Raw genomic sequence first — 23,681 nt, forward strand, 5'->3', positions numbered from 1 at the left:
TTTGCAGTGCAAATGAATTCAGCTGCTTGAAGTCTGAGAAGGAAGTTGCCAGCTCATTTTTAAACTAAAAGCTTGTTCCAAAAACAGAAAAAAAAAAACAGAGAAGGAAAAAAAAAAAAAAAAGAAAAGGAAAAGATAATGTAAGAATCCTTTAATCAGTGCTGAATTCTTCAAAGAAGAAATTAAATAGCTTTGTGGGCCTCGTAGTGGCTCCCTGAATCTGAGTGAAATTCAGGTCTAATCCAAATGTTTCTCTTTATTTAACACATTCTCAGCAAGGCACAGGGCAAAGCCAAGCTCAGGGTTACACTGGTTTCTCAGCTAAGAGCAGAAAACATTCTGTAGATTATCTTTTAACCTTTTGAGCTGCAAAACCCAAAATGCAGCAGCCCAGGGCTGAGGGCAAACAAGGCCGTTACACCAGCAAAGGAACTTCTTTAAAAAAAAAATCAGAAAAACTATTTTATACATTAAAAATATTCTAATTTTTTCCTTACTAAACACGGACAGGATTCCAAAACACCTGGACAGTCTTTCTCCCAGACAACCCATGTTCTAAGCTCCCTCTGAGGGCAGTGGGATTCGAGCACCTGTGGACACACAAGCTCCAGCCCTAATCATCCAGACTCTTAATTACCCTTCCCATTCCTGGTTTGGCTCTCCTGTCATTACACACAGGATTAAAAGGTGCACCTGCTCCTGCTGCCCAGTGTTCCAGCTCCCACCCACCACCAGCCAGGGCTGCTTCCCTGCCTGCTCTGCTCAGCTCAGGGGCCTTCGCTCCTCCTCCTCCTCCTCGGGCGGATTAATGGGCTCAGGATTAAAGGCAGGCAATGAGCTGAAGTGAGACAACAACACTGGGTGATCCATGTGGCTCCTCTGCACCAAAGCTGGCACCCAGCCGTGCTGGAATATTCTGTATCTCATGGGCCAAACTGGTTAGATGCTGGTGGGGAGATAATTGGGTGTGAAATGAAAGGGGAAGGCAAAAACTTAGGGGAATGGATGAAATGCTCCAAGGACGGGGAAAATAAAGCAGCGTTGTTTTAACATAAGCATGGAAAAATCATGGAAAAAAAGGTTAGAAGTGCTAGCAGCACTTTATATAGAGTGCTAGCATCACCCATTATTAACACATTCTTATCATGCATTAACATAAAACCTGTACTAAAATCAGATCCCAGCACAATCCCATCCACACAAGTAATTTCAAAGTTCAGATCGCTCCTACTGCTTTTTTGCACAATTCACAGAAACATGGAATACCCTGAGCTGGAAGGGACCTGCACAGATCAAGTCCAACAACTGATTCCAGAAAGGGCAGCCTAAAAGCTGAGCCACAGTTCAGGCTGGCCTCAAACTCCTCCTTGTCTTCATCCAGCTGCTCCCAGACTTTAAAACCACTTCCACAGCCCACTGAAAATGGTGCCAATTTCAGCTTTAAATGGTGGCTTTAGGAAATGCTGCATCACATCTTGGCTCCCTTTTGGGGCTTTCTGGGGCTTTCTGCTCCTGAAGAGCTTTCCTGGAGCAGAGTGGGACCTGCACCCTGAGCAAGAAGCGAGATGGGCAAGAGGGATCCAGCACAGAAAGCTGGGGAATTACCCAACAGCCTGCAGGATACTCTGAGACTAGAGCCAGAAAAATTCCACATGATCTCTTTCTGGCACTTGGAATCTCTCTCAAATTAAAAAAAAAAAAAAAAAAAGGCAGATGAAGAGCAATGCCTTTATATTTTTGACCCCTTGCTAAACTCCAGAGAAATTATTGCTTCAGAGGGAGAGCTGGATCAAGTTCTTTGCCTTGCCTTGAAAACAGAACTCTGCTTCTGGGATGGATGTGCTCATGGGTGGGGATTAATGGATTTTATAGCTTCCTGCCATTGTGGCATGTGCATTTTTTCTTCTTTTTTGCATCCTGCCTCAGTTGAGCAAGCCTTGGCTTGCAAACAACTCGTTCCTGGAGCTTCTATTAATAGCCCATGCTTCCAGCTTTCCACTGGAAAGGATTTTTTTCAGCTGGTTTAATTAAGTGTCATCCAAAGCATGCATGAAAATTTTCTGGGGCTTCAGCTCATGAATGCCACTACCAGGAAGGAGAAAAACTGTTTGAAATGGACAATATAAACATGAATTAGGGTCAGATATTACCAAAATTGTGTATGTAATAAAAACCATGTATTCAGGGTGGTTCCAGTTGCTATTACAGACTGCAGTTTTACACATTATTTCTTGCTCCTACCAGCATTAAATGTGCCTATTGTTTAACAGGAGTTTATAAGGTGAAAATCCTCAACATTTAAGCTTAACTGTTAACAGGCAGATCTCTCCTACCCAAAACTTTAAATAGCAACTTGATCACTACAAACACAACTGCCTTTTTAATACTACTTAATCCCCACAGCAACTGCGTGTGGTGAAATCTGGTGAATTTACTGAGTTGTACATTCTGTCACAAGCCATTTTATTGAGAGGCTGTAATTAAATTCAGCCCTGGTAATTGCACAGGTCTCTACTTAGAAGTCTGGAGTTGTCAGGCTGTGGCTGCAGGAATATTCTCCTGGCACTGATGGGAAGCAGGAGTAATTCTGTGAAAGCAAGAGGAATAAAATCAATCTCTGTGAACTGAAAGTCAGGCCCTTGACTGACCCATAGATTATATCATCATCATCACAGACCTTATTTCATCCAGAGGCTTCAAATTCTCAGCTGGTAAAATACCACAATTCCTTCTACCTTTTATGTGTCAAGGAATTGAGCTACCAAAAGTTGTCCCATCCAGTAACAAAGCCATTTTCAGCAGCAAAAATTCTGATTTAAGTATTAAACCCCAATTTCCAGCTAAGCAGCCCTGCACCCATCCAGAGACCACAACCCTTCTCTGAGCTCAAAAATCCCAAATAAAGCAATCCAGAAGAGCCTCACACCTCCTTTTTTTCTGATTCCTCTAAACCACACTCTGGGTCATGGGTTTGATCTGGGAAAAGGAAGGACAGCGACAAAATCACTTCAAAGGAAACTGCTCCATGGACCTGATGCACCTCAGCTAAAGAGAAATCAAATGAAGGATTTTCTTCACATCCTGGTTCCAGCAACCAGATTTTCAGCTGTGTATTTGTGGGGATCTATTCCCACAATATTTTACTCTTGTTCCCTCCCCCCTGCCCCCCTTCCCCAAGAAAAGATACTGCAATAAGGAGATTACTCTGAAGAGCTACAGCCCTGCGCAGAACAGCATTTATGGTACTAATACAACTACCCAAGGGCTGGTCTCCCGTACATGCCTGCCAAATCCATAGTAAAGGCAGCCTAAATGACATCACATGTTGTTTTCTGTCAGTTCAGATCCAGTTTATAAGACCTAATGTGGAGAAATCAGAAGCTGGACCAGGCTCAGAAGAATCAGACACATCTGTGCTCCACTGATTGCATTTTCAGACTGCAACATTCCCTTATTCCCTCACTGATGTCACACAGATATTTCACTTGCCCTTTTGGCTGATTACATCCAAAATACAATTGACAATCTGAGACCAGCTGGACACAAACATAAAGAATTCACACAATTATTAATAACCCCTCAGCAGCTGGCATGGCAACATATGGAGGTCAGATCAAAAAAAAAGGCTCCATCTCTTCCCAGTACAGGTTTATTGTGCATTTATTGTATCTCAGGAGGTCACCATGGCAGAGAAGGAGGGGAACCAAGTTCAAAAGAGACATGGAAGTGGTTCCAAGATTTATCACTTCTTTCAGGCATTACTCCACACTTGAAGGCCATGAAAAGAGCACACAGGGCTTCCAAGGCTTCCATATTAATTGGTCTGTAAACCTTGAGGGACTGAGATGGAAAAAAGCCTCGGTTTGTAGCCATGACTTTCAAGTCAAGACAAAACACAAGAATTAATAACACATCCAAGGGGCAAGAGCTGATCAGACACAGGAGGACAAAAGATCACGTGCCATGAGCCAACTCTGTCCCTCTCAGGTCACTGGAGATGTGTGCTGCCCCTTGGGCTTTTTCCACTCGCTGGGAAGCTGGAACAGTTCTGGACTGGCATTATTCTCACCGAGTTTTGGATTCTCACCTTCATTTCATGGCCTGGGGCTGTTTCAGGGGCGTTGGAGATGAAGACGAACATGTTTTTACAATGGAAATTTGTAGTGGTTCTGAGAGGGCTTTGTGTGTTTGGCATTAGAAAAGTTGGTTTTTTACCCTCAAAAAATAAACTAAATGTGAAGAGCTCTGATTCTACACAAGCACTTTTTATTAATACAGCTTGTATTAATACAGGGGAAAAGAAAAACCCTGTATTTGTCAAATAAACATCTCCCCTGCCTGGATGAGAACCAGACACTTCCTCCTTCCTCTCCTCGTGACTGTAACAAGGTGACATCATGTTCCAAGGAGGAAGCTGTCACCCACCACTGCCAAACCACAGCCACTTCTGCTCCAACACCAGCAGTCCCCATCCTGCTCCCACTCAAACTGCTCTCACACAACTGCAGGCAGGGCAGAGCACTGAATGAGACCTGAATGTTCATGGAGAAATCCTGGTGGGAGGTGCAGCAGAACCTGGTTTCCACCAATGGACAAGGATCAAGCAGCACATCCGTCCCTCACACAGCCATTTCCTGACCACACCTGCCCATCTGCGGGTGTTCTCTCCACTCTGTGGCACTGATATCGCCTGAAAATTAGCTCTGGTGCTTGCTAAAATCATTAACCTGTGGGAGGTCCTAACGAGATTATCCCCAGTTTAAACAGAGACTCCTGTGGCACGTTCCCCAAGCCCTGAACCTCCTCCTCCAGCTCTGAGCCAGCCCAGCCTCACAAGCTGTCTGGTGTCTTCCTAGACTTGTGAAGAGCCCAAGGTTTGGGGCACAAAGCATCACTCCTGAGCTGCCCACCCAAAGAGAGACACCCATCCTGTGGCAAACCGGTTTGGGACACTCCTACACACAAGATGTGACTTTTGTTTTATCCATGCACCAAGTCTTTAGGGGCAACTGTTGCTTTCTACACCACGGTTAATTTCCTGTCTCAGATGTGGTATTAGAAGGAAATTATTTACTATAAGGGTGGGAGGTCTTGGCACAGGTTGTCCAGAAAAGCTGTGGCTGCCCCATTCCTGTCCAAGGCCAGGCTGGACAGAGGTTGGAGCAACCTGGGACAGTGGGAGGAGTCTCTGCCCACGGCAGGGGGTGGGACTGGATGGACTTAAAGTCCCTTCCAACCCAAAACATCCTGGGATTCCATGAACAGCTGGAATTGCCCCTGGATCCGGGTGGGATGGCTCGGTGCAAGGTGCTCCATTCAGCTGCCACCTTCCCCTGTATGACAGTGTTTGCATTGCAGCAGGACTGACTGGTTCAGAGCCCTCAGCTGTGGTCCTGGTTCCATGGCCCAATTCTGCTTCTAGGAACACATTGCACACCTACATTTTACTCAGCTGTGCTACAAAAACTTTCCAAAACTTTTTGCATTCACAGTGGAAAGAGTCTCTGCCCATCAGGCTGAAAAGTCCTTTGTAGCCCATCAGTAGCTGAACTCTTCTCTTGGGACACTGATACTAATCCTCAGAAATCTTATCTGAAGCAAAGAAAAGCCTGCTGGAAAGTATCATTAACTGACAGCCACTCTGGAATGAGATTTTTTTGAAGCAATATTGGAATATTTGAACAGAGAATCCTGTGACAGTCCCTGGCTGCTGAACCGGCCTTGCCTGGCTTTTCAAGGAGTCTGCAATCTCGCCAGGCCCATGAAGAGCCCAAATTTGGGGGCACAAACCACTCAGGGTGCTGCAGTTTAGGAACTTCCCCTTCCCTGCACCAACTCAGTGCTGTGCAATAATTTGGGAGGGTTCTCCAGAAACTCCTTCCCCATTCCTGCTGCTTGGAGACCGCGCAAGGGAATTTCATTCATATGTAAAACACCACCATCAATCCCCCAGAGCCAAAAATATCCACGCTGTACATATGTAGCTGCTTCTAGGGACAAAAGAATTGTGGTGGAAACACACTTGGACAAATGGGAAGGGAAGCTTCCAAAAGCTGAGCCCTTTTTGGTGGGCTCTGAAAACCAACCAAAGCATCTCCCAGCTCACATTTGCATGTGAAAGCTACAAGTTCCTTCTTTTACCTACATAGGAAGCCAAAAGCACTCTCCTCTGGATCTGCAGATATCAAGTGGGAGGGATAGGGATTATCTCCTTACTTCCAGTGCTGCCCACACCAGCTTCTCAGGTAGCTCTTCACGAAAATAATCGCTTTTTACTTATGATATGAGGCTCTAGGTGAGCTTAATGAATTTGAATTAAAACCACAACCCCTCAGCAACAAAGCCACCTCCCATTAAAGACAGCCAGCAACCAGCATGAAGAAATGGAATGATATTCCCATTGTCACAGAGGAGGTCCCAACACCAACTGCAGGGTATCAGGGAAGAAAAGAGTTCTCCCAGAAGCCGTAACTTGTAAATGTCCATCCCTGCATTCCTTGCAAACGCACAGGGCTTCCATGGGAGTGAGGGCTGTGAAAAGATGCAGGCACAGCCCCAAGCTGCTAACAACTGGCAGTTCCTGAGGGTGATTAAAGTGTGCCAGACAGGAGGAGCTCATTTGTATTCCTCAAACAATTCTCCCCTCTCACCAGAAAGATTAAAAAAAAAAAAAAATAAATCCAGTTTCTAAAAAACAGATGGGATCTACAAACTCTAAAGGCACTGGGGCTGAAGGAAAGAGGGGAAAAAAGGCTCTGCTGATCAAAGACATCAAATCCCACTCCACAGGCAGCACTCCAAATCCATCCCAAGTGGGGAATCCTGCAGCTGGTTACAGCCTTTGCTTCTTTCAGGCTCCACTTGCTTCCCTCCCGTGGCACACAGAGCTCATTTCCAATGTGGAGAGCTGAAAGCTCCTGCCTGACCAGGGCATTTTCTGCTTAGCCAAGCTCACAGGAAGGCAAAAGTAGGTGTTGAACAAGGTGTTGAACACTGGTGGGGAGGCAAAAATTCCCTGCCCACAAGAACAGGCCAAGAAAAGAGCTGGGGGCACCACTTCCTGCTGCTGCCTTGAAGGCCTTGGCAAGACTTGAAGGTGATTAGGACACTTGAAGGTGATTGGGACACTTTAGCTAGCAAGGTTTAACACACACGCTCTGAAAACCTATCACAAGCAGCTAATGATGTTAAAAGAAGCAAGGGGGATAATTACATTTTTTTTTTAAGATTTTTTTTCCATCCACACCAGACCTGGAGGAGCCAACTTTTACACCAGCCCCCATGAGAACATCACGTACATTTCCCATGGATGTAAGCAGCGGGGTGAGACACAGCCCATCAGAGAGACCCACCAGCTCTTTACCCCTGTGTCATCTCTAATCATCCCCATCTCATCTTGGGGATGACAGCACTGGACAAAGAAAGCAAGAATTTGGGGATTTTTGGGACTTTTCACAAGGGCATGTAGTCACAGGACAAATGGGGTGGCCTTAAGCAGAAGGGGGGCAGGTTTAAATGACATATTAGAAAGAAATTCTTTATTCTAAGGGTGGTGAGGCCCTGGCTCAGGTTCCCCATCCCTGGAAGCGTGTAAGGACAGACTGGACAGGGCTTGGAACCATCTGGGTGGCGGAAGGCACCCTGCCCGTGGCAAGGGGTGAGACAAGATGATCTTTAAGGTCCCTTCCAACCCAAACCATTCAGTGATTCTGTAAGGAAAGCACTTCAAAGCAGCTCTTCAAGCAAAAGAACTCTTCTCCATGCAGTGGGAAAGCAGCATCATTGATCCCCACCATTAAATGGAATAAGAGGGATGAAGTGCTATTGCATCAACAGACAACACAGGTTAATTTCTCCTGAGATAAATCCCTCTTTTTGGATGCATGAAAAAAATCTGAGTCAGTCACATCTGCACTGTCAGAACTGCTGCCACTCCAGCCCTTGTGTGTTCCAAACTAAACCAAGCTCCAGCACGTGTGGAATGGATTCCATCCCCTCCTTCCTGCACAGGGAGAGGCTGGAGCAGAATGGGTCAAAACAAACAGAGAAAGGGACCCCTCACCTGCTCCTTAAAAACATCAGTGCTACCAAGAGGCAGAAGGATGGAGAGGAGAAAGGGGCAGGACGCCCAGCAGCTCTGGGGAAGGAAAAGATGGAAAACAGGGAAAAATCTCCTGACTGACTCAAAAACAAGCCAGGCCAGACTGCACAGAGGTTTCACAGGACTCCAGCCCAACATCAGGGCGAATGATTCCACCCTTCAGCACTGAGGGGGATGACGGCCCAGCTGCGCGTGTGACACCAGAGTTAAACACCTCACCACACCACAGGTCTCCTGCACCATCCCAGACACAGCCGAAGGGCCCCTGAGTCCCTGTGTGCTCCCACAGGAGCTGGTTTCTCGCAGCACAGAGAGGTGGCAAACAATAGCTACGGCCCAATGGGTCACAAAACGCCCCCTCAGCACACACAGAAACACATCACACATCTGATCTGCACAGCTGCTTCCTCCTGTGCTCTCTGGCAAGGGACATCAAGGACTTGGCATATCTCCATATAAGCCCCCACTGGAATCCCCCCCAGGACAATGGGGATCCCATCCAGCACTGCTGGGATGCTGGGAGCGGAGCAAGCCCTGGACAGAGGCTGCACAATCCCTGCAGGCAGAGCCTAATGGACTTAGAGGGGTTTAAAAGCTCGGCAAGAGAAGCTCACACCAGGGAACTGCCCAGCTCTGCTTACAGCCCCACTTTCTCATTAAGGACTTTAAGCCTGCCCTGAATGAAAGGTACAAACACAGCAGCAGGAAGCTGGGAGCTGGTGAAGCAAAGAGATTTAGGGTGAATCAGGGCCAAGGCTGGTTTTGGGGGTGTAAAAAGGACCAAGGGGAGCTGGAGAGAGGAGGGACAGGGCAGGAGGGACTCTGCACCTCTGTGTGGGGATGTCATTATTCCGGTCACAGAGAGAAAGGATTCTTAATCATAGAAATCCCCTATAATGTGTAGACATTTTCACTATGTTTCTGGAGAGTTAAACATTTCTTTGGGGCAGAAGAAGTGCTGCCAGAAAGAGAAACGAGTTCCAGAGCTAGGGCAGCCCATCTGCAGGGCTGCTCCCAGGGCACAGTTCCTCTTTCATCCCTAGGTGCAAAGGGAAACAAAACTGGGGCTGGTGCCTGTGGAACAATGCAGTGCTGTGTGCACACAGCCAGGGACCTGGGGAGACACTGCAGCTCTGTGGTCGCTGCTCTTGGATGCAAACATTCGGTTTTATAATTGCAGCTCAGCCACGACCTGACCACTGCTGTCACCCCCTTCTGTCTCTGCTTCCCTCCTCTTCCTCTCACCATTTAGACTCTAGACCAGCACAGGACTAACCCTAATAACACCAAATAAATGCACGCAGTCAGGCAGAATAGAATTTAATCTCCACTGGAGGGTTTAAATACCACCCCACACCCTCCTCCTGTCTAAACCCCACTTTACGCTGAGACTGTCACAGAGTCTCATCTCCTTTGGGGCATTCTCTGTCCCACTTAGATCAAAACCCAAAAGGTGAAGAATCATTCCTGACTAGCAACATCTCCTTCCAGCAAGGTGGTGATCTTCAGAATGACCTGGGAGACCTGGTGTCACCTCACATTGAGTCGGATTGTGGCTGGGCAGCCCAAACCCCTGCCATGCGGCCCACAGGAGCTCTTTAATTCAGGGTCAGGAATTAGGGAGCCAACAGCAGCCCATGTGAGGCTCCCCTTCATTTCCTGAAGTTCCCAAGATACACAGGCTCCCCTCCCCAGCCTTCCCTCCCCATGTCATTAGGATAACTGCTGCTCGAGTTCAAAAGGCTCTTGGCTTCCAAGCCACCAGGCCAGAAAAAGCTATAATTTCTCTCACTGTAATTTCTCTCTATGATTATAACAGTGGTTGACTGAGTCAAGAGAGGCAATGTCAGCAAGAGATTTCACCCAAGGACAGCAGATACCAGAGAAGAAGCAGAGTCTGGGAGGAGGGGCTCAAATGTGTGTGGGAGCTGGCCTGGATGGATGGAGCTCTCCCTGGGACATTAAACAGGCTCAGGGATCAGAGAGCCAGTAAATATACAGAGCTTAACTTTTTCATCCCTTCTGCAGGGCTGGGAACAGACAGAGGCAATCCTGCCCCTGCTCAAATCAGGGGGAGTTTTTCCACTGATTTTGATGGGGATTTCACCCATCACAGTTAATCAGCAACCAAACCATCAGCAGGCTCCAAGAGGCCACCCTGTTCCTAGCAGGGATTCTTCCTCCTCTAACAGCTCCAGGGACTGGGTTATATCCTGGGGTATTAACCTAGCTCAGGTTGGGAAAACAGGGACTCAAAAAAGGTGTCTTGTGCAGAGGCAGGCATTGGGCTTTGGTGATCCTTGGAGACCATCCCTTACAACTCAGGATGGTTTGTGAGTCCATGGAAAATGCCATTTTTAGCTCACCAAAACTTTAGCCTCTTGTAAGGGCAACTTCAGACAGAATCCGTTTCCAAAACTCTGGAAGGACTGTTGTCTTTCCATGGAATACAGGAAAGTTTACAGAAGCAACCAGAACAGGTTGGAGCATATCTAATACTCTCCTCTCCATCAAAATCCTCTGCAGAGCATTCTGGAATTCTCCTTTCAACTTAATGCCCAAACACTGCATTCTGACATTTCAAAAGGGCGAGAATCCAAGTTTCTTTCCCAGAGCAATGTTATCCTAAAGCCCAGAGGGAGGGCTTTTCAGCTGACATACCCACACCAGTATTTTTCTAAGGTGGGGACCAAGAAAAGGACTGTGCAAATTGTCGCTGCAGAAAAACAAAGATATCACAATACGTCATTTCAGGCAAAACCAACTCTGTTTGTTCCTCTGCTAGCAAAGTCAGCTGGAGCCTTGCCTTTGGCACTGCAGAGGGGAGAGACAGAAGGATCATAGCTGGAATTCCTGCTCAGATGGCCTCAGGGGAGCCAGCAGAACAAGCAATCAGCCCTAACTCCCGAGCGGAGCAGCCGAGGGAGGGCTCAGCAAAGCAAGGGACTGAGAGACAAAAGGGCAGGTTTGTACCCTCACCCCCAGCCCCTTTTCCCTGATCAGCTCCTGGATTGGAGCTAGATCTGCTTCCCACCAGGAAAAATCTCCCCTGGTGCCACAGAAAACGTACAATTGTTCCATCTGACAGCAGGACCCATCTGATTCCCCCTCCCTGATGCTGCAGGGATGAATTTAGAGGGGAACAAGCAAATGAGGACAGGGCTGGGATAAAACAGGTTACATTCCTGTGCATCCCCTGGATGTGTCTGCCATGAGAATTAAAGGGGCAACATTGAATTTGATCTGAGCTGAAAATGAGGTTCACCAAAGCAGATCCTCCAGATGATTCCTGGCGCTGCAGATTGATGCCAAAACTCACCAAAGTCAGAATTTCACCCACAATTTTTATAAACCAACCATCAGTGGAAACCTATCCAAGGTTCTTGGTTCAATTTCACTGAAAACTGCATGCAAAATAAATATTTCCCTAAAATGATTGTAAAGTAAACAGCCTTAAAGTGCCCTCCAGCACAAAAACGTGAAATGAATTGAAGCATGAAGCTAAGGAAGCTATTTGTGTGCCCAAAGTGAGGGTTATGCATAGAGCAGAGAAACAGATGGAGTAAAGGTATTTGTAAATAAATCATACCAAGTTTGGTAAAAGCACTAATGAGTAAATTGGGTGTTTTTTTCCACAGATCTCACATCCAAAAAGAGGTGCTTTTTCCTAAAAAAGACTGAAGAACAGAGACACAGCTGGATACAAGTCCATGGAAGGAGCAGATTCCCTTTGCAAAATCCCAGCATTTAAAACTTTCAATGAGATAAGAGTGTCATTTCCAGGCTGCAATTTGTGATATTGTGAATCCAGCTCACCAAATATTGTCCTCTTAATCATAAGAGCAAAAATGTCGCCATCCACCACAGCTCCCACCTGCTCTGGGGAAGCCCAAGGGCCACCCACCAGAGCTTCCCCGTGGAAGAACTTTTCCAAATGCGGCAATTTTGCTCAGAGAAACAGCTGAGCTGACACAGGGCAGAGGCTCCAAGGCTTTGAAGTCTACTCTGAATCATTCATCCTGCTTTCTGCTGTTCCAGTTGCTGATTCTCACCTACCAGAAATGTCTCTCCATCATCCTATTTAGTACAATTAGTCCTTGCTGCAATCTCAGGAGGATTCTTTTGTTGTTTAGAGATGGTTTTGTATTTTGGTGTCGTTACCTGAGATACTCAGGATGGTAAAGTTTAATCCCTAGTCTCCTCTAAATGGTTTGCTCATGGTTATAATCCAAATTATGCTCATTTTCACAGCTGTAAAAGGAAAAATTGTAAAACGGGGTATTCTCCTCCCACCTCCCTAACTCAGAAAAGCATTACATTGTCATTAGTGAAGTATTCAGATATCACAGCCATAAAGGCAATAAATATTTACACACATAAAGGATTTCTGAAACAGGAGGCTCTGCAGAGGTAAAATTAGGTATCCAAAGTAAAGGGCTACTCCATAAAAAATTTGCCAAACCAATTTCTACTTTCAAAAATTGCCACCGAGGGGAACAGTGCTGCTGAAAGGTCACATGCAGATGATGCAGATGACAGAGAATGTTATTTTGATCTAATTCAACTTAACAACGAAGAACAAAATGATAACTCAAGTGTGAACCAGGTACTTTAACAAAGGAACAACCAGTGAAACAAAGTCAATGAAGTGAGGCTGAAAATAAAAAACCATTTCAGTGCTATTGGTTTAAATTGACAGCAAAGATTTGAAGGAGAATTCAGTATTAGTGTGCACAAAGGGATCATCCACAGCCACATGCCCTGTGTGGGTGAGGCTATCTTCAGACAAAAACCTCACACTCTGAAGTGCAAATGTTATGAAAAATAATTTCCTGAATTATTTTAAGATTATTTCTTTGAAGCATTAACTAAGACCAACTTCCAGCCTCCTCAACCCATTCAAGTCCAGGGACCAAGGACTGCTCACAGTCACACTCTGGGGGTGAGGATGTTCCAGTCCATGCAGGGCTTGGCTGGAACTGAGGAGAGTTGAGCTGGTTTCTGGCTGTACCCAAGATCTCCTTATACCCACAGACTGGACAACAGACACTAACACATGTTCTGAAACAGCTTCTTTTATCCCTCTGTATCTGAACTCCCCTCCTGTGGAGTGGCAGCATCTGAGAGTACATGAAAGACTGTGAGATGCTCAGATTTTGGATCACTTCACATCTTTATCCCTCATTACCACAGGCAGCAACCGAGCCTGGGACACCATGGCAGATTTTTACACCTGATCAGCTGCCCTGCAACAGAGGGGTTTGTTTTTTCCTCTGGCTCAAACAACATTACAAGGTTATGACTATGACTTGCTTGTGGAGTTTTAAGATCCTGTGGCAAATATAAGCAGGAACAGATAGTCTGGAAGTAATTCCTGAGGCATTTTAGAGGCCGAAGGGATTAGATTAGACACCAAAAGTATCTAATCCTGCTGCCAGCACACCAGTCAGTCTGCCTGTCTTTTTTATTTTGAGGTATTTTTACTTCACAATTCCTCTCTTTCTCCAAAGGAGGAGATGAGCCCAAGTGGAGCTACACTAAAAAAAATCCTGGTGGCTAAAGCAGATCCTGAAATAAGTGGTCCAGATTTCAAAGACACAATGAACACTGCCATCAGGCTTCTGGGTATGAGAAACACAATAGATATCTTTCCACAGACAAGGGACCAAGGCACAGGAATGTGGGGGATCTGCTCCTCACTCTGGAGCCAGGCGTCACAGAGACAACTGGCTTCAGCAGCAGCAGACCCAAAACCTGCTGAAGTCACACCACCAGCAAGGGAAGACAAATGAAATGAGTGAAAAGTGCAAGATGAGGAAATCCTGGGGTCCTGCTTTTCCACCCCTATTCCCACAAGCTGTGCCCAGCAACTTGGCCAGACATCACCCACTGGTTCAGGACAAGGTGACTCCCAAAGCTCCTGTTCTGATCTGGGAAAAAGAAAAGCCCAGCTTTGCTGGAAGAGGAAAACAGGCACTTACTGATCATGGTGGTGCCCCCAGCCAATGCGGCCTTGGTCCCTTGGAAGAAATCATCAGCAGATGTCATCCCCTGCTCTGGCATCTGGAAGCGGGTGTGGACGTCGATGCCTCCAGGAATCACCATCCTGCCGTGGGCCTCGATGGTTTTCACTCCCCCTGGCACGATCAGGTTCTCCCCTATTTGCCTGGGGAAAGAGGTTTTGAGGAGCAGGTCAGGCACAGCCAGGTAAGCAGCCTGTAAACAAACACCCCTGTGCTACTTAGCTGAGCTGCAGTTGTATTTTCCATATAAAGCAGGGCACAGGATCAGCATGCACAGGGCTCAGGGTGCTTTATGCTGCCCGTGGAAGCAGCTGCCTCACGGTGAGTTCAGTGTGCAATTCCTTCAGGACTTTGGGATAACATTAAAAGGAAGGAAAAGAAGGAGCCCCTCTGGAAGGGGCCGTGTAGGTCACGGATGATCACTGCACCCCACACAGCTTTCCAGGGGCTGGACTTTTGAAAGCAGCAGCTCAACACTGGATTCCAGCTTTCTAACAGCTACTGGTTTGGGAACACTGAAAGAATTTTTGCTTCTTTATTTTCTACCTTCCTCTCCTATGTAAGTATTACGGAGTCTCTACACAAACCTAAATCCGGGCAGATATTGGTTACCAAACTCCTGGTGAGACCCTCAGAGGTCTCTCCAGTCCAGCTCTTCACAGACCTATTTTTAGCAGTGCAGTAGTGGATGCAATTAATTAGCTGTCTCTGGCTAGCTCCTTTAACTTTTAACCTTGATTGAAAAAGCACATGTGCTGGCTGTTTAGCCAGAACAGGAAAATTCCTTGTTTGTAACCTCTAGCTTGTCTGTTCTTTCCTAGGAATAATTTTCCAAAGAAATCTGTAACACATTTAACGTGCCAGGAACATATGTTCCAGGCCTGAAAACACAGAAAGAAGTCTGAACCTCTTCCACTTCAGGGTCCTTTTTTACTTGAAGGGGGGTTGGAGTGATCTCTGCATCACAGACCCAGAGAAGTCAGCACTGCAAGAGACTTCCAGAGGTCACCCAAGTCCAGCCTCCAAGTCTAAAAGAGAATTGTGTTAGGATGCTGAACTCTGAATTCAAAATATCTGAAGTCATAACTCAGTGAAACTTTACAGCACAGATAACTTCAAACACATGTGTCATCTCAGCATGGGGCTGCTCTCATGGCTAAAGTTAAGCACATGTAAGTACCTCCTTGGAGCCAGCAGGGTTTGGGCCCGGCTGTTTATTTATTTAATACCCTGCTTTTAAAGCTCCTTCAGTAAACACCAGGATGGACGTGGAAATATTCATTTTTCACTGTAATTGAATAGATCTCTCTGAGATTAAGCTATTCCAGCCAATCTGCAGTGCATTTCTGTACATACCCAATCCCACCATGAGGCTTCACTTACTTTATCAACCCATCCTCCATGTAAATGTCTGCATAGAAGGACTGGTCGTCATTAACTATTTTACCACCTTTGATCAAAAGACGATCGCTCTACAACAAAAGAAGCACAACACAAGACACAATTATTCAATGGGAGAGCTGACAGCCTGCAGTGTCACTCCAGAGATGAAAGAGGAGGGAAGGCAACAACCCCTGCATTATTCACCAGCACACATCAAAACACGAGTCAACTGCTGCACTTTCAACTGGAAAGATAAAATGCTTTATTTCATCTGCAAGGCCTTTCATCACTGATGATCCAAAAAAAACCCAAAAATCAGAATGAGGAAAGAGGTGGATTCCAGTGATCTTATCTACTCTGGCAGCTTCACTCCCACCTGAAGCCTGCCACCATCACCGGCAGCAGCAGCACTGAACAGCACTTGGAGGGATGCCTTAGGACCACATCTCTTGTTTCTTTCCGCCTTGGTCGTGCGCAAAATTTCCTATACGCATCCACAAAGTGGAGTCACTGCCTGGCCAAATGTGAGTCAACTGCTGTCAGGGAAACGGCCCAAAAGTCTGTTGCCAGGGGTTGCACAACACAAACAAACTCCTTTGGTCCAGTTCAGTGATGTTTCGATGCAGTGGATCCAGAGCACCACTGCAGAACCAGATGGAAATACGCATGTATTCAGCAAATTAGGGTTAAGGGAAGGATATACAACACAGTCATTAAAATTTCCTCCAAATAGAAGACAGTTTGGCAGGAACAGGAAGGTAATTATAAAAAGGCAGCTATCAGGCAGCACGACTTTATCCCAGCCCAGGTTACAGCTTGCTTCCACAAGATTTTAGGTTTAAAAAAAAATGTTGCTATTTGTGTTTTTGGGGGGTTTTTTGCAGTAGTCATAAACAAGAGTGAGACCCACTGCAGAGCTCCTGATGGGGAGGAGAGTTAGAAGTGGCTGCTACATCCCCCTGGTTCCTTCATTCTCCACATTACAGATGCATTTTTACAGCAGATGAATATTTAAAGCAAAGCACATACATGCTGTGAATCTTTGGTTTAAACCACACCTTTGGCCCTCAGAGCTGTGCTTGTACTTACTCTGATTCTTTTTTCCCCTCTCACAGAAACACCTTTGGAAGAGAACAAAGCAATACTAGCACAGCCAAAGGCTGGGGAAATCAAAAGCTGGACTTTTAACTCAGAGATGCCATGGACTTAGAGAAAATATATGTAAGAATTTATAGAAAAATACATTTAAAACAGTGACGGGGATGCTCAGGGCCCTGATTTTGAAGCGCCAACTCCACTCGTTGAAAGAAGGAACAATCAGGCATTTTCCCAAATTCCTCATAATAAAACTGAAGAGTTGGAGCACCCAATTCTCAACTGACACGGCTCTTTTAACACCAAAAGGGCTCCAAGAATTGCATCAGATACTGATTTATACAATTAGATCCATCTTTTGTAACACTGCTTAACATCCCTCCTTTTCTGCTTCTCCTTCCTCCTCCTGCTGCAGTGGAGAGTTCCCCTGGATAATGCCACTGATTTCAAATAAAAAGAAACTCCCAAAATTTAAATTTAGGAGCTGCTGCAAATGCCAATAAGCCTGAGTGAATTAATGTGGGGTGTGAAAAACCCACTTGTCTTTCAATACCAGCCTCTCCAGCAAACTGTCCTACATGTTTACCATTTCCAGAAATACTGCAGTGTTGATGCCCACCTCCACTGCAGGCTCCTCATGCCTTTAAAATGGGAAAGCCTGGCCATGGATGTCACCAACAGCTCAAGTCTTCATGCACTGGGCATCAATTAGGGAAGAAGAAGAGAAAAATGGATATGTAAAGTGGCCACAAAATGCAGCCTGGAAGATTTTAATGATGCTTCTGGCAGTAACCAGGGCTGCTGCAGGGCTCTTGAGAGGGCTCTGAGATCAGGACGAATCCTCTTGCTCATCTCAACCACCTTGGAGACAAAAGCTCATGCAGCTCACATCCCTGCAAGGGCCTGCCACCAAGTGTGTGTCTGTGTCTATTCAGCAGTGAAATCAGGGCAGCCACACATGCATTATCCTCCTTTTTCCAGCGTTAACCTCGGCTGATAATCCCAGGTTTGCACAACAGTAAACAGCAGCAGAATCTGATTTTTCCTACTCCTTTGCAGGAGGACTGGGTGCACAGAAAATAAATCAGAGCGTTCAGCCAGAAGAAAAATGCGTCATGCTACTCCTGGCCCGTGACAGGGATTCAAGCAGGAACCTCTATCGCCCTTAAAACAGAGGCAGCTTTTTAAACTCTTTACCATTGGGCTCTTGGAGGGAAACTGACTCCCCTTTTCCAGAGAAAAAATAATTTAAAAAAAGAAGAATGCACCATTTAGCAATAACCATTTTGCACATCCCCTGCCTTCCTTAAGCACTGCAATTGTACAATCCAGGGACTCCTGCCCAACCCCGACACGTCAAAGCCCCGTTCCAGAGCTCCTTTTCCTGCCCCGAGGATGAGGAAGGAGGACGGGGAAGGGTGTGTCCGTGGGGAAGGTGCGGAAGCGCTGCCAAGGATGAAAAACTCCCGCGTCCAAAAAAATAAGCAGCTCCAGCAGCCCGTCAGTCGAGGATACCTTACGTAACCCAAAGTTGGTACCCTTGGATCTGCAATACCTGCCCTAAATCGGCTCCCTCAACAAGGAGACCGAGGGAGGGGTTTATATAACGGCTCCTTCCGCGCTCCCCCAGGACCGCACCGAGACCTGCGCCTTGCCAGAAGCTTCCCGGAGAAGAAAAGCCCATCCTGGCAAATCCCCAGCGCCAGCCCGCCGGGGACTGGGGTCCCGAGCTGATGCCCTCAGGGGCCGCCCTTGGCCGGGCTGGGGCGGGCGGGGATGGAACGCCCGGGAAGGCACCGAGACACAGCCCCAGGGCAGGGAGAGCCCCTCCGGGCACAGCCCCAGGCAGGGACCCCTCCGCGGGCACAGCCCCAGGGGCCGAGCGGGGCTCCGCGGTGCTGTCCGGGGCCGGCGCTGCGCTGCTGCGGGCGATGCCGCTGAATCCGCCCCCGGCCGGGCTCAGCTCCGCCGACCCCGGCCCCCCCGGCGCTGCAGCACAGGAAGCGCCGCATTATCCCTGATCCCATTATCCTGCCCCAGCCCCGCATCGCTCCGGCACACAAAGGGCTCCATCCCCGCGCACCCCTCCCCCTTCCCCGCCGCTATTCCCCTGCGCTCCACTCACCGTGATCCGCGGAATATTTTTCTTCCCCTGATAAGACATCTTGGGAAATCAACCCCCGATGTATTTATTCAGTAATGTTATATGTTTTTTAAAGAGAAGCGCAGCGGCTGCTACACCGCTATTGTCTCCCGCGTAGCAACTGCTCCGCAACCTCCCCTTCACCAATGTGTAGATCAAAAAAAAAAAAAAAAACCAAAAAAAAACCCCCACACAAACAAACAAAAAATACCCAATCAGAACAAAAAAAAAACAGAACAAAAATAAATCCCCCGAGGTCAAATCACGGCGATCCCAGGGAAGGGGAGCGGGGGTGGGGGGCGCGGTGCGAGAGGTGATCGGTGCTCGCCGCAATGGCCGGAACGGCAGAGGCAGCCAACCCTGCGCGCCTCCCTTTCTTCCCTGCGCCCGGAGCCCGGCCCGGCCCAGCCCCAGCCAAGCCCGGCCCAGCCCAGCCCAGCCAAGCCCGGCCCAGCCCCGAGCAGCGCCGGGGCGGCAGCCGCGCATGCGGCCCCCGCCGCTCCCGGGCCCCGTCCGCCCGGCGCGCTGCGCCATTGGCTGAGTGCCCGCGGGGATGCAAATCAGCGGCGGCTTCCGCCCAATGGGAGAGCGAGGGACGCGCCGGAATGCAAATGAGCGATGGGAGGGGCTGCACCACGGTCCGGGGCGCGGGAGCAGGGACGGGGCCGGGAAGGCGTCGGGCTATATCGGGATACCTCGGGATATATCGGGATATATCGGGATACACAGACTGGAATCCATCGGGACACGCCAGGCACCGCCCGCCCGGCCCCCCGCTCCCACCGCAAAGCTTCCCGCGAGCCCCGGCTTAGCGAAGCTGCAGCGCTGGGCGGGGCAGCCGCGGGGCTCTGCGAAATGCGCCCTTCGGGGGATGCGAACGCCGCGTTTTAATCCCCGCAGGGGCTGCGAGATCCCCGGGAGGAGCGGGAACGGCCCCACTATTCCCGGTGTGCGGACACCCCCGTGCAACCCCGCCGAGGCTGTGCCCATCCCGGAGGAGCGGGAGCCACGCCCGCTCCCGGGGCTGCGGACAGCCCCCATCCGAGCCCCGCACGAGAGGATGCCCGGTGGGGACCTCGGTGCTTTCCATCTTCTTTGTCCTACCCCACCCTTCTGGCGCTCCCAATTAGCAAACTGGGGAGGGGGGGGGGCGGGGGAGGGAATGAAGATCTGAAGCCACTCCCGACGCTTTGTTTTCCCAGTCTGCCTTCTCCCACACCTCGTCTAGAAAATGCAGCCCGGATCCAACCCCCCACAGACACCTGTGGTCACTAACCTGAAACCTTAGTGCCAGGGAAATGTGGGCTCAGAGCTACGCACCCGGGCGGGGGGGTCCTCTCCATGGTGCCTCGGGCCATTCCTTACTACTCCAATGCTGCCAACTCCGTGTTCCATGTTTCAGTCACACTTGGAGTCAAATTTCTCAGTCCCTGAACTCCATAAGCTGGTACTTCAAGGAAAGAAATGCATTAAATGGCATAAATATCTCCTCGTTGTTTACAATACACTTGTCCCAGTGCAGGAAAAGGAGGTGGGATCCGTGGCCAAGCAGGTTCCTCTGACATCAGCTGTGCTGGGGTAAGGTACAACACAATTTTTGGAGAACTCAATACCACAAATTCACTTCTGCTTGAAGATTATAACTGATAATTAACGATCAAAGACTTACCTTCTTCTGTCACTCACGATGAATTTCACATCACACAAACTGCATCTTTGCCTGCCACAAAATTGTAATCTCTACATACCCAAACACACCATGCACAGCCAGTAGGAAATGAAACCTTTGGTCTAGGAGAGCAATAAATCATTATAAAAACATCATCTGTTCAAAGAGACTCCTATCAGGACCTTTTATGTTCGTTTCTTCACAGGAAGCTCTAAGGAATATAGGATTTAACGGCTCCTTCCGTTTTTCCTTCCAAAAAGTCGTTTTTCCTGGGTATAGGTAGGATATCCCACAATACTTAAGGAGATGATATGTCAATCAGTTAATATCCAATTAGCAACAAATGAAAAAGTGGCTCATTATTACAGTGACAAAATGATTAATTTGTCAGCCTGTAGGGTTTATTTTGATTTAATGATTAGAATAGACAACCCTGAATGAATTATCCTGAGCCTCTGATGTGTGCTTGAAGAAGTTTTGAAACCTTAGCATATTTTTGCTCAGAACATGGCACCAGGAATCTACATCATGTCTCTAAATTTAGACAGTGCAACTGTTCCTCTTTTTTTCTCTTTGATGCTTGTTTTCCTCCTCAGTTTAATATCTGAATGGTTCCATGCCTTTTGTTTGCAGGTGGGAGGGTACCAGAGAGGGATCACACACTGCCCAAGGCTGGGAGGTGGCACCCGGGCCTTGGGCAGTGGATCACCAACACGCCTAGAGCCCAGCTCAGCTGCCCAAATACACCTTTTGCAATTTTTCTTTTTTTTTATTTTAAAAAGGCTTCCTACTGCACATGGGCTTAATTCAGAGCAGCAGTTCCTGAACGCTGAGTATTCCATAATCATGTATTCCATAACTTGGATTCAGCAGTGACTAGGGTCAGAAAGCAATAACCAATCTTAAGGTGACACTTAGCTTGTCTTTCTCATCACCTTGTTGCAAGAACCTAAGTAATTCAGAATGAAATAAATTCAGAGATTAAAGGGCTGGAAAACCACACTTGTTGAAGATGCAACATCTACACAGCATCGAATTTTTAAAACTTCCATGATTTAGGACTAGAAACAAGCTCCCAAGCATGTCTCCTAGCTCCATTACAGCACACCAATATGCCCCAATTTTCTTTGCTTTTAACAATGAGCTAAAACGTCAAAATAAGTAATTTTCAAATTACTGTAGTTGCAAACTGGCTTATTTAGCCTTGCTTAAAAAAGGTAAGGAGTGGAAATTGCCTATTGTATAATCTCACATAAGGAGAGGAGAGGATTAGAGCTAATTGACAGTGTTAGGACGAAAACAAGTGGGGAACAGCCTGGAATTACCTAAGTGCATCTTTTTTGGTTAGTTCTGGTACAGCTTGGAGCAATCTGGTCCAGTGGGAGATGTCCCTGCCCATGGCAAGGGGTTGGAACTGGATGAGCTTTAAGGTTCTTTCCAACCCAAACCATTCCATGATTCTCTGAGTAATTCTTCTGGTAAATCTCTAGTTCCTGCATAAATTCCCCCACAAGTTAAATGAAGAAAAGTAACTATTGATGAAACATCAGAGGCAGGAGTTGGGTCCTTTGTTAAAAGAAGAGAATTGAACTTCCTTGTTAAATCCAGGCTGGATGCAGCCCTGCTGCCCTATACAGTGCTAGGATATTTTGAGAAGTGGTGGGATATCTGAATAATGCTGATGCACTTTGTCTTCCACAGGTCTCTTCTGCACACAGGGGGCTGAACAGGATAAAATTATAGGTGTCACATAAATGAGCACTGTCTAATCAATGCTAATAAAGGGAAGGACAAGAGTGTCCCTGAGCCATCCTGCTGCAGCACTTGTGAGGCTCTTGGCAGCAGAAACTTATTTCATGTTAAAGGAGCATATATATGTCTAAATTTGTATCCTGCAAAGGTCTAGAGGGAAAATGGCACAGGAATGTGAGAGCCTTTGTGCAGTGATAACCTATGCTAAAGTCATCAAAATAAATCTATGCTGAAATAAATCAGCACAGGCATCAGAAGAAATCAATTTACATCAGCTCTGAATCTTAACTCAGAGATTCTGTGAACTACCATAAAGCACTTGGAAAAGAATTTTATTCCCACTGTGAAGTTACTGGATGGTTGGGAGAAGTAGTATTAAAAAGAGTTTCTTCCTTTGTGGAATTTTAGTGTAATGGCAACAAAGCCCACAGAATTTCTGCAACACCCAAATTGCTTCTACTCCTACTGAATACTTAAAGGTGTGTCCACAATGGCATTTTGCCATGAAATTTAAAAACCTGCAAATGGAAATATCCATTTTAAAACTTAATGAAAAGAGGAATCAGAGATGGATTTAAATGAACTGGGCCAAAAGAGCTTTCAGGAGTTCACTCATCAGGCCCTAATTTTCTGTCATGATCCTGCCAACGCCAATTGTTGCATCAGCTGCAACTCTCAACGATTTTAAAGGAGTTTTCCATGGATCCAGGAATGTCCTGTATCCTAGGAAGTGTAGGGAGAATTAAATCCAGACTGATACATGGTAGGAGGAGTTACATCTGTCCTTCCCAAAAGATTATGAAAGAACTGTCCTTTTTTAATCACTGTAAATTAAATTACTGAGAGGAGTTAAACTTGACAATGAGCATCTCTTGCTTTATTATCTTAGAGGAGAAAATTAAAATTAAGACTCATAGCACAGAAATGACCATGGGGGGTCAAATGTTACTATGAGGAGGTGAAAATCATACAGCTTCTCAGAGAAACAACCTGGTTTGTTTGTTTTTTTTTTTTTTTTTGCATACAGACTATCACTTTTTTTGAGGGTAAGATTCACTTTCTAGCCACACAAACAGGTCAATCAAAATGTACATTCGATCTGCAAATTAAAATTAACCTTCCAATTGATTTTCTTTCTTTTAAAATCCAGAGAACCCTTCAGGAGGCTCAAAAATAGCATTTTAAGAAGGCTGTTAGTGTTGGAGTGTGTTTCTTAGAGGAAATGTCCTGAGTGCCATGATGTGAATTATCCTTAAACAATCCCAGCAGCAATTAAACAATTCCCCATCATGTACCGGGAATGAGCCAGGCTCTCTTCAGGGTTCTAGACAGGGATTGCTCTGTCAGGGGTTATACAATTCACAGAAAAAAAGTGCTATTCTCTCCAAACCACTCACAGCCACATCCTGCCCTGACCTGCAGCACAGCTAAATGCAGAATTTCTGGAACAAAGGCATGGGACATTCAGGCCTCACTGTCACTGCCTCTCCCTTTCATTGTCTCGCACCCCCAGGC

The 23,681-nt window shown here is 46.9% G+C and overlaps 1 protein-coding gene across 2 annotated transcripts in view; it reads right to left on the reverse strand.

Moving 5' to 3' along the window:
- Positions 1-23,681, reverse strand: part of DPYSL2 (dihydropyrimidinase like 2) — a 54,707-nt gene that overhangs the window by 25,610 nt on the left and 5,416 nt on the right. The window contains exons 1-3 of one of the 2 annotated variants that reach the window (XM_054270552.1): positions 18,728-18,920; positions 15,508-15,596; positions 14,083-14,267 (exon numbers count right to left, since the gene is read on the reverse strand). In XM_054270552.1, coding sequence (XP_054126527.1) covers positions 14,083-14,267; positions 15,508-15,596; positions 18,728-18,766 — 313 coding nt within the window. In that variant the 5' untranslated portion in view covers positions 18,767-18,920. Of the gene's footprint in view, positions 1-14,082; positions 14,268-15,507; positions 15,597-18,727; positions 18,921-23,681 lie in introns of those variants that run through there. The other variant, XM_054270551.1, reaches the window with a different exon arrangement.

Source organism: Melozone crissalis, unplaced genomic scaffold (genome assembly GCF_028551555.1).
Source record: "Melozone crissalis strain CALT ecotype California unplaced genomic scaffold, PUWL_Pcris_2 ptg000010l_1, whole genome shotgun sequence".
In the NCBI taxonomy this organism is placed as follows: domain Eukaryota; kingdom Metazoa; phylum Chordata; class Aves; order Passeriformes; family Passerellidae; genus Melozone; species Melozone crissalis.